The following is a 12,300-nucleotide window of genomic DNA, read 5'->3' on the forward strand; positions in this document are numbered from 1 at the left end:
AACTAGCAATGACAACACCGCGAGCGTACAAAACAGGCACAAATTTCAGATCAAAAACAAACAGGCTGCGTAGGCTGCTTACGCGACTTTGGCCCGGGGCGCGCCCGGCCCGGTTTATATAGCACCCCCAGCTTATTCAATTAAAAACGGAACTCGCGAGCTTGACTATTCGCAATTTTGGAGGAAGAGCTCATGTTTCCCAAATGAAATTTGTGTTTGGGGCGGTCGCGAACGGAGGAAGGCTCGCGAAAATTCGCGAAGTGTCATCGCTTTTTATTGGTACCATCAGTTTTGGCTGCTAGTTTTAAATTAAGGTATAAAACAAACAGTAAATAACATAGGGGTAAAATTCTAAGGATTGAAGAATTCGTGCTGGGCTTACGTACTTAACATTTTCCTACAAAAATATGATTTATGATAAAACACGTGGCTCTTGTTTGACTGAAGTATGGATAAACTATTTGATAACTGTAAAACATTCTCAAGACACTACGTCTATATTGAAAATTATAAGACTTTGTAGTAATATTTTTACGTAACAATAATCCAGAGATAAGGACGTGTCTCGTGTCAACCCTTAGCAATTTAGCAGACAGGGATGGAGGTCTCCATCAGAAAGTTGGGCGGCCCGAGGACCCGCCAGCCGGCTGCGATGGCTCACTCGATAAAGATATTTTGTTTGCGGCGCAAATTGTCGATGCCGCGTTTCGGAGGTTAAGGGCTATACAAAAATCACGAGGAGGGATCACGAGTGGTTTACATTTTGTTTTATCATGTCAATGGGCAAAGTGTTATTTTGTTGGAAATGTCGGCCGTGGAGCCACGCTCGCCTGATCATAGCGTCGCCTGAGGGCCTACCGCGATCCACGTTTGATGTGTTGCCTCCCTGCCACACTTACGTACGAATATACAAGTGCAACAGAGAGGCAACACGTGGAACGTGGTTCGCGGTAGGCCCTCTGATTACGTTCGCTGGTGCCGTCATTCATTTGCGTCCCGCCCCACTCAATCTCGTTTGTTATGAGCGTGCACCGGGCTGCCCTGCCTGCCTCTCGCTTTTTACATTTGAATATTACGCATTACTTTTATACGTTCTTATATAAGTAACGTTTCCAGCAGAGCATTATTATGCTCGTGCAAGACGCTAGGAGTTGGGTATTATGCTTTTAAACGGTAAATAAAATTGTGCTCCCATTTTGTTATTTTACAGCTTATTGTCATTACTGTATAATAATACTCAATAACCTCATTTCAAAACTGAGAAACAAATATGAGATTCGTTGGCAGCGCAATACCACATTCTACCTGAACATATGACTGGTTATACGGTAATCCCAACGCAAACTGCATTGTTAACTCCAACGTTAAGGCATTGTATAATCGTAGTATATTGTTTCCCATTCGGGCGCGACGCGGTAATGCACGCGATTATGAATGATATTGTATAAGGACATTTGTACAAAGCACTCCCCTCGGCGCCTATTCCTCTTGAGCCGGCACATTAGACCCGTCATTCAGAGAGCCTGGAGTTGCATTAGAACCCTTCGCTTTCCTTGCGAACGGCGGCAGAGGCGATGAATAATTTTCTTAGCTTTTGTTGAATATATGTATTGTGCGCAAAATAAATATCAAATTTGTCTAAAGAATAATACTTTATTTCTAAAATAATTTTCTAAGAAATATGTATATTTCGCTGTGCAGATTCTTTGATTTTTAACAAGCTTTTATTAGGTCGACCTGTATGTAACTAACTATGTAATGGAATCTAAGGTAACTAATTTAACCATCTTCCAAGGATCATAGCGTCATGAAAATTGGCAGCTGTATGTAGTTCTGATGACAATACAATAATATGGTACTATCGAACTGATCTGATGATGGAGACAGGAAGTGGTCATAGGAACGTCGACCTGTATGTAACTAACTATGTAATGGAATCTAAGGTAACTAATTTAACCATCTTCTAAGGATCGTAGCGTCATGAAAATTGGCCGCTGTATGTAGTTCTGATGACAATACAATAATATGGTACTTTCGAACTGATCTGATGATGGAGACAGGAAGTGGCCATAGGAACTATGTGATGAAACAACGCAACCTAATTGTGTTAGGGGTTTTTAGAATTGTCTCGATGAGTATTAGTTGTCTGTCGTAAGAAAAGTAGGTAGGTACAGTCAGCGATAAAAGCTTGTACCAAAAATGAAATTTTTGCCAAAAACTTATATAAGTATGTACATACATACTTCGATAATATGACAATGAATATTTAGCCCACCCCTTAGCAAAACAAGACGCTAATCAAATACAAAATAGGGTCATAAAAATCCTAATATCGTATCTAAAAATCGCACTTGAAATAATCAAAGAGCGAAATAAAAAATACGGACAGGACAGGATCTGTTGTTGCGCGCTACAATAGATAGCGAGGGGACTCGGGACAGTCATTACAAAAAGCGTCACATCGTACGGGCCGGGTTTAATAATTCCACTCATTTGGGGCCCCCGGGCCCGAGACAATGCCGCCCGCCTAACGGTATCAATCAACATCAAACAGGCTCGCGTACAAGCACACGGGTTGTAGGGTTGAAAGATACTGACAAAAAGACTAAAGAGGAAAAAGGGAGATTAGGTCAGCTGTTGCTGAAAAGATTTTATATCTGTTTGGCAACTGTACAATGTCGACATTATATAATTAGTTAATTAGGTACTAAGATTTTAGAAACGGGTGCAATATTCAAGTACTAGAAAGTTGTGTTAGATATTCTAGATATGTCGACACCGTTTAGATACTTTTGTTTTCGAGTTTTAAAGCCAGTCAAAAACAAATGTAAAACACTAAAAATTCTAGTTGCAAATACATAGTTTGCATTAACCGTGATGCCGACCATGCATTCTGATAATGTCTGACCTGACATCTAGCTGTCCATTAGGGCGTGTGACAACCCTTAACGAATATGTCACTGTCGCCGGCAATACTTTTATCGCACGGGTCGCAACGCAATGCACGCAAGCGGCCGGCACCAGGGGCGCGCCCGCCGGCTAAATGAACTCTCCCATCACCCGTCCGACACAGCCATCACTTTGATCCGCTCCAAATGAAATGGCCAAATGAATAGCTGCAGCACAAATAGACACCCGATCAACAAAACCACTCCGCTCCTCCTTACTTAATCTAACTTTCATTCGTGTTGGTACGCGCAAAGGTGCTTTAGATTTCCTCCAGGTACGATAAGGAAATTGCTTTAATTTCACGAATAAAAACAAAAGCGACGTATGTAAATAATATTATTTACGGCGCAAGGTTTTCGTTTTAAACGGAGCGTAGCGAAGCACAATTTAGCAAACAAGCTTATTGTGAAGCGAGTCCGCTTGCTAACTCGGAATATGGAGTGTCAGTCCGCAAATAGAGCCCGGCCCGGCTCCGCTCATATTCACAGGCCCACATGTGCTGTGCGCTAATGAAGACGCGGCGTTTACGATTATTTTTATTCATAACCGTTCCGTTTGGAGTACGGCTCCCGCACGTGTGAGACGGCGAGGTGGTGGTAATTACCGACCACTACCACGAATATTGCGCTTGTAATGATCTCATTAATCAGTTAATGCGGCATCTTTATCATATTCCGCTGAAAATTCATCTTATTAATGTAGGTGCTTTTATATTTTAAAACGACGTGTAAAATAATAAAGAGGCAACATTGTTAGCGGAATGTTACTGGCACTAAACGCCACGAGAAGACTACTTCAGCATTAACTACGTACGTGGTGCACTAAGTATAGCGCTTTACTTGATTGTTTGCGTACGTGACTCTAGCCGGTACGTTACTCAGCCATTAGCGTACATCACTCTTGTCCAACGCTGCTAATTCAATACAGAATTGCTTCGTTATTTGCATTCCAATGGGATAGAAAAGATGTTTAATCAGTTAAAGTCAAGGCAGTTCTCGACTACCTACACAGCCTACACTATCACTGCAAGTGACTTTGTGTTTACGCAGAAGGCATTTTATTCGATATTAGCACGCGCCTGATAGCTTTTTAATAAGCGGTTCCGTGACTCATCGGCTGCATGTCGTCGTTGATTGATTGCGGAGAAGTCTTATACAACGCTGTGCAGATAAATTCAAACGCTAACGGATGGCTGAAGACGGTTTTTAACAACGCGATTAGTTACTAACAACACGAACATGAAAATAAAAAAAAGCTTAGCAGTAATTTGCTAGAAGATAATTGATTTGTTTGCTGTTCGTTCACTTCATTGACTTTCCTCATGAAACAGGTTTTAAAAATACCTCCGTAATATAAAGATTACTCTCGGTGACTTGACAGGTTATTAATGAAGCTCCTACAAGTAAAAATAGTATTAATAAATTACTTACCGAATCAGGATCGTGTGCGTTTGGTGTGGACGGCTGAGGAGGCCTCGGCGGTGGTGGGTAACCCTGTGAAAAAACATAAATAATAAACATAACAAAATAAATTCATTATATTTAGACAACAATATTTTATAAGTAATCAATCATTTACTATTTAGAACATACTCATTATTACTTGTTATTTGTACTTGTACTACCATTTAATTTGTCATATCTGAGGGTACCAAATTTGAATGCTCAGTGAAACATATTAAAAGTGACAAAATGCCATGTCAAATAAATGTAAGACCAGTGTCAGGCATACAATCTCAAGAGATTGTAGTCGGCAACTCAGTTAAGCGACTAATTGAAAACGGCGGCGGGCTTCTACGAAACTATTCCTTTCCACTTCCATCTGCCTTTATGAGAGATATTTTAAAATCTTTCTCGACCCGAGAATTCTTGGAACGGACGCGGAGAATACTATAGGAGATGCACTAAGCTACTAGGAATAACTTTACGTTCTCGAGCTACATTGCAGGAAGATAAAAGATGTTTGCGATTGAATTGAACATAAACATTTTTGTAAAATAACGTCGCCGTTACTTAGCAATAGCCGTTTTAAAACCAACGCAAAAACTGTCTCGCCATAAAAGTAAAACTGTCGACGTTTTAAGTGTCCAATCGTTTCGATTCATGTTAAGCGTTTAAACGACAGCCGAGCTAAGTCGAAACTCAATTTCTCCCGTTACATTGAATAACAAAAACAAGTTCGTGCTTACATCGGAGGGAAGAAAGAAATGAGTCTCGAATGCGCCAAAGCGAAACGTAGTTATTTTGTCGACAATTTACTTTGTCGTCCACAGGCAACCCTCATTATCCTCGTCTGTGTGGCAAGTCAAACTTGATCATAGCTTTTCCTTTAGCCTTAATGAATGGATGTTTTAAATGTGTCGACATTAACTAATGATAGAACTAGTAAATGTACGTCTGATTATTGTCTAGTAATTTGTTTTTTTGAATTGCAATTTTTGGTTTTCATATGAATAATGCAACTTATTAAAAAGCTTAAAACTACGTTCAGAAGTATTGAGTTTGAAGTGATCAAACTTGCTGAACGAGGCGGTCACTTTTCTTTTTGACAGTTCATATTCTTTAAAGCGCTTATCTTAGTAACTATTCCGCCATAACCAGGCCTATGGAACTCTCCGCGCGAGCAAGGATTAATACCTACGAGTCGGCTCCCGTTCACGGTAGATAGGCAAGCCAGTTGGTTGCCACACGCGCTCACGTACGCACGTCACCGCGCGCCGCACTGTCAATTTTTACGATAGTTACAATACAAGCTACGTAGTAGGTGCCTACCTACTATTGAATTTCTTTAATTAAAAAAAAAAAATTTAACATGTAGTGTTTTTTATGTATGACAAATGTATAGTTTTAGATATCTATCTATTTGGAATAGGTTGAAGTAAATGTTTATTTTAACGACAGTAGTTAACTTTACACCGGAAAGTGCCTACTCATTTTTGCTCTGGTTAACTTATAATTAGTTACCTGTATTGATGGGGTTTCTATTATTTTTCTTTATAGTATAACATTTATCTCTATCTGGTTTTAAATTAAACGAAGTTTTAAAACTAATTCTTGCTGGGATTATTGCGCGGCTTATAAAACGGCGTAAACACTGCGGTTACTGCAGGGACATATGACTTTTTAAAAAGACTATTTCGCAAACACTAACGCATAATTGGAATATTAGGTATAATTTAAGATTTAGCTTTCCTTTTATTTCACTCGGCTGTTTACGTAGGTATTTATTTATCATTTCTAAGCGTCAGCAACCCTAGCGTTGTGCCGGTGCGCGCGGTGCGGGGAGCGGCGCGCTGAAGGTCACTCCATTGTATTTTTGTGTAGGTATCAAAACGGTAGGTATTTGCGTTTTGTTTGAGAGATAAGTATCTGTTCGTAAGAACTATTATATAATCTGTGCCATAACCTACAAGGCCCGAAACGGATTAGTCGAGCGATGTTAGCAAGAAATTGAGCATGTTTTCGTAGAATAGCTTTAATATTGGGGCGTCTGTCGTGAAACTGACGTTTCAAGCGGCGTCGCACGATATCGACGGCGTTACAAGTTCTAATCTTTCAAACGTGCTCCTCATGTGTAATAGCCGGGGGGGCCAAAATTACTACGACGACCAGACCCTTCGTTCGCGGAGCTTAACGAGCTTTAACCTCAGACAAACCAGTATAAGTGTTATCTCCGATTATGCATAGTTGTTACGGCTTTCAAGTCACACAAATACTAGTTCGCCTGCGCTTAGTAAGTACCAGGACTAACAGTCCAGAGATTGCGGTATCTCTTCGAATACCGAATTTAGATTTGGATGGAAGTAACTGGCGGTAGTGAATCCGAAAGAGTACTTCGATTGTGCCCGGTGCAGTGTAAATGAGAGTTTGTGGTTAGAGCCGGCACGGTTCGGCTGCAGTCCGCCTTCGCACTGGGATGTTATTATAATAGAAAACGAATCGGTATTAGTTGATCTCTCCTCATGCATAGCCATTACAGATTTTGAGGTCGCGTTACACTGGTTGGCCAGTGTTCAGCTCGCCTACGCTCGGTAGGAAACAAGAGCACAGTCTGCAACCGCCCGCACTAAATCGTGCCGTCGTCAGGCTAGACCTTTGACGTCCGTTCCGAGAGTCACTTCAAATAGGGTTGGCTACATTTGAATGTTTCCTTTTTATTTTTCTTCCTTCTTTTGCGCACTCTTGCTCGCACGCACCCTCCTCTGATAACTATTCTGCTTATTTTATAATACAGAGCGAACAAAGTAAAAAATAAAATGCTGGCACGATCGACAAACCCTGTCTGCCCTTGCAGAACTTAGAGCATTCGTGTCCTGCATTAAACTGTAATCACAACACATTTTAAGGAACTAAGTGAGATAAAGCACGGCGTATTAATTTTAGTTCCCTTTTGCTTGGCTAGAATATGATTATTCTGCAGGGGTGGCTCGGCCCCATTTGTTAGTGTGCATTCCGGCAACCCTGGCCGGGTATTCTCGTTGGTTGCGCGAGTGAGAGCGAGTTGAGAGCCAAGTGTAACGTGACCTCGGGTTACGTAACAAAGATGTGTGATCAGAGAGTGGTGGTATACTGGTTTGTTTGAGTAAACGAGTATGCGAGCGTTGGGAGCGACAGGCGTGCCCGAGAATGCGCCGCAGTCAGCGCTTTAGAGGCTTCCTGCTAGCGAGGGCGATATGCCACACTAAAGTTCGCAGAATCTGTAACATTTTGCTGTGTGTTTATGAGAGCGGGCTGAAGCACAAGAACTACATATTTTGTATCATGTTTTTGAGTTGAAATATGTTTCATGAGGATTAAATTCCCCGGATGCCATCTATTATATGAATATAACTTGTTGCATATTGGAACAGTAAACAATTGATTCTTTAAGAATGGAGTTTTCGCATTAGCTCACATGTAAAATCATAATTTTGAGGCAAATTAAATTCAAACTAAATTGAAATCAAAACTTATTAATCGGAATATCATCGACACCTAATTAATTATCGACAACTATTATCATGCCGCGATCAGAAAGGGATTAGAAATAACAGATTTCCATACACTTACGTCAAAATCAATATGGATTGACAGCTATCTCAATCCCTTTTTAATTGCGATTCAGTAATACATTATACGACCAAAAATACAATGGTACAAAAATGTACGTCAGCGTTCACAAAGCAATCTTTTCATATTAATTTTTTTAGTAACAATCGATTTAGGTAATATCAATAGGTAATCATAACTTCATATCATAACATTGAATATCTAAAGAACCTCCAAATCGTAAAAGTATGTCAGTCAAATTCCTTAAGGCAAAAATCCCCGAAGCCCACTTCAGAGTCGAGCAATTAATCGCACGGCCTTTGACAATATATTTCCTTGACAATAAAATATACTGTGTTATCTGTTTTTTACTGGCGGGCTAGCAGCGCGCAGAGCTGTCGCGAGCGACGGTGGGGGAATATTAAAGCGGTCCGCCGGACCATTATAACTTGTCATTCTGGCCCAGTTGTGTTCTGCGAGCTTTGGAGATAGCAAGGCTTAAGTAAACGACACTTTTGTATTTTTATAGACCTAAGCTTTAGCAACTAAAGTCAATATGAAGCATATAAGGGTTGTAATAGCGGTTTGATGTTTCAATTGGATATAAAAACAAATCTACAAGTATAAACCACACAGCATTGCATCGTAATTAATGTTGGTTTAATGCTGGAGTCCAGTAAAATATAATTAGTGATTCCTCATTACCGCGCTGGCCCCTCTGGACGTTCGTGCGTCTACAGGCTTATGGTTATTAATAACGCCGGCCAGCCCGCCCCGCCCCGCGACCCCACTCGCCCCCTCGCTCGCCCGAGCCGCGCGTCTGACATTTTAATTCCGGACCCGCACCGCAAGCCTTTTATATCGACATTATTTTATCGACACACAAACTTCTCTATATTGTTACGTCGAACCTTCAACTTCGTTGATTGCTGTCGCTGTGAGCATTCATAAGTGAATTTACATTCAATTTGGCATACACATTCATATAAATGTGGCGCAGCGTCTTCTTTGTTTTATCTAATCTAATTTACCTAAGTGGTAGTGGTAGAGTACAACTATTTTATAATATAAGAGTATTTTCATCGATTTATTTCATCCCAAAACAAACATTTTTGATGTTTTGGACCATTCGAAAAACATGCCGTGAATTAAATACATATTTTAAACAGAAAATACCGTAGCAATTTCTATTAGATCCCTTCCGTAGATTTATAGGAGCGAAAAGCAATTCGGCAGTTATTGGTGCAGGCCGAGTAAGTTGGGCGAGAGTTGGTATAATAGCGTGTTACATCGAGTCGAAGTTACGGGGAACATCACTAGCTACAATGGCGGTCGGGCGAGCGCAGGTCGAGCAAAACATGGCTGCCTGGTAGGCGGTGCGCGCGACAGGGACCGCGCTAGCGCCGGTTGGTTCTGTCCCCGTTGCTCTCGCACGCAACACGCGCATCGATCTCCACTCGCCGTACTCGCCCCCAGCACCAGAAAGGCGGAACTAACAAAATTACTGAGCGCTTTCGAGCCGCTAATCATAAAATAAGATACGACGTTTCATTTCGAGCGTAGGACACTCTAGCGATCACGATGCTGGAATGGCCCTTGACTCTCGAAATTCTCTACTGACATCGTGGAGTATTAGCCGCGCGTCGCTCGCTGGAACTTTTTAGAAGCCTACTGAGAAACAATTTATTTTTTTAGACGTATATTACATCGATATGGGAATTAGGCAGATTACACTTCACTGTTTGCTTAGCTAACGATGGTATTATCATTAGGTACATTGTAAATGACTCTTGCAGAACTTTATCTTACATATTTTGCCCGTCGGTCGGCAACAAGGGTAACTGCCGGCTGTCTGACAGGTGTAATAAAGATTTGAATAGACGGGTATCGGCGCTCTCGGCTCCGGTTACGTTAGCATAAATTGGAGGCGAAGTTCCCGTAACCCTAACGGAGTGTTTAGAGAGGAGCGTAAAGTTAAATCGACAGAAGACGCCCGCTCCCGAGGGTTGCTGTTCTGCTCCGTCTATCATGTGATAGCTAACTGACGTTTAATTTTTTTCTACGTTAAAGTATTTTCTCTCTGAATTATGGACGAGCATTTAAGCATAAATTGCGAGGTTTAAATGGAATTTTCGATAAAAAGGGGGAAATAAATCGTTACTTACATATATTTGTATTACATTACTTGGAAGAGATTTTTTTCCTTTTATGTCAAGGACTTACAAATATTTATTCGAGTACCAAAAAGTGCATTTAAATGTTCTATTCATACCCAGCAAAAATACATGGTACATATTTGCATAAAAGATTCTCAAACAGTCACCGCTTATTGATATAATGCGAATTCAATTAACCTGCTCATTTCCATAAACAGTAATGTCACTTTGATAGTTGTATCTACGTTAGTAACACTAATTACCATGCTAATATCGTATCATTCAGGCAACTCTAGAAAACACAAATCGGAAGCAACCTTCTACCTTAGTACATAAAGTTCAAATTTAAGTAGATGGCAAGAGCATGGTTATGGAATACGTTTAATATGTAGGAAGATGTAGTTAAGGAGCATGTCTTATCGTTGGCAGCAGGCCGGCGGCCACGTGCGGTCCATACAACTCGGGAGTATAGTAGGAATATGTAAATCTCCGAGGACCCGAGCGTGCCAAAAACCCTTCGCTCACGTTTCACAATGAATTATTCGATCGCTGCAGTAGGTAGCTCTGATGACATGCAGTCACGCACTCGTATGACACGGCAAAACATGTATGACATGCCTACGTTTATTGAAATAAGGGGAAATTACTGAATTTTTAATTAAGCTTACAACCATTCATGCAACACATAGAAAAGTATCTTAGTACCTAAAAGATAATGCGCCCTTGCAATGGTATGCCATCATTCATCAAAAAAACCGTAAGGTAAGCCTATTTGAGCAACGGCCCTATATATTTTTCTGAATTAACTCATAGCTAAGGTGTTCCATTCCGTTCCGGAGTCTCAAAATATGCAACCAGGAACGAGTTTTACGGACGCCTCGCCACTAGGAGCTTCATAAAGCAGCAAGTTAGTTCATTTAGGACAAAGTAAACAAATAAGACAGTTATGACAAAGGCCACTTATTACCGCCCCGCCCACGCCCACGGCTCAAATAAACAAAACCACGGGCCGAGGGTTACGTCCAATGCAATAACAGTTAGGTTCATAACCCGAGTTTCACCTCGCCAACTTTAAAGCTTTTCTTCGGAGATTTCAATTCGTGAGTGAAATATATTTTCTCTAAGGCAACCATGGCAGACAATTTTCATTAAACTCCGCTAAGTCTTTTTAGTAGACGAGACGAAATTTGCACCGAAACGTTATATTTAATATAGAACTGTTAAATTTTCGGGAATGTCTAAATAAGATCTTTCGTGATAGTGGTGAATATGATGATTCTGCGAAGCCTTATTTGATTAATAAATAAGGTATCAAGATGTACAGTTTGTTTCGTAAACGTGTCACAGAAAGATGAAGATGTAAAGGACGCAAAGTAAACATCAAATGATTCTGTAGTAAAACCCGGAACTAGATAAACATCCACGAAATCAACTTCAGAGCATTCGGAATCGGAGAAAAGCCGTTTATCTTGCCAGTTCGCTCCGCTATCTCGCGCAAACGTATTTCAGTGGAGCAGTCGACTCGGCCGAAATTATCGAAAATTTCCGCCGCCGACGCCGACGCCGCCTTGCCGCGATATCGGGGCGATAAACGAAATGCAAACATGACCAGTGTTGCCAACTCGCGAGTTTAAAAAGCTGCCAAATCATAAATGTGTAACACTGAACTAGTGAAAACGTCCATCCCAAGAGTTTTGTTAGTGTTCTTTCTTTTATTATATGTATTCTGTCCTGCTTATTGTATGTGCAGTACTTGCACGAAAATCATCATTTAAATAAAGACCTTATTCAAAGAGAACAAGGTAAACAATTGCATGACTTTTCCACTGTTAGCACGGCAGTATTGCTTTAAATCATAATTGATTATTACTAGCCGATTTGTAACTCTGTAATCTGTATCTTCCATCTAATACAGTGACGTACGTTGCATTTAAGTTAGGGTCTCCCCTGATATATCGACGCGCATTCGGCAAAAGCCGATAGGAAAAAGCTTTATGTCCACGCAATAAGAGCGAAAACGTCGTCGTTCGGCTCGGCTCGCATCGGCCGGCGCCTGCCGACGCGTCGACGGCTTTTTCTCATTATGGTATTATAACAATCCAAAACTTTAAAAAACCCACCTAAGAACCATAAAGGCTGCCAAACCGCAGCTACTGGTCAATCTGATT

The 12,300-nt window shown here is 40.9% G+C and overlaps 1 protein-coding gene across 1 annotated transcript in view; it reads right to left on the minus strand.

Moving 5' to 3' along the window:
* LOC134667178 (trithorax group protein osa) overlaps positions 1 to 12,300 on the minus strand; it is a 102,950-nt gene that overhangs the window by 55,613 nt on the left and 35,037 nt on the right. Inside the window, exon 4 of the mRNA XM_063524533.1 lies at positions 4,380 to 4,442. Within this exon, the coding sequence (XP_063380603.1) occupies positions 4,380 to 4,442 (63 nt within the window). The remainder of the gene's footprint in view (positions 1 to 4,379; positions 4,443 to 12,300) is intronic.

The sequence above is a fragment of the Cydia fagiglandana genome, chromosome 1 (assembly GCF_963556715.1).
Source record: "Cydia fagiglandana chromosome 1, ilCydFagi1.1, whole genome shotgun sequence".
Lineage (NCBI taxonomy): Eukaryota > Metazoa > Arthropoda > Insecta > Lepidoptera > Tortricidae > Cydia > Cydia fagiglandana.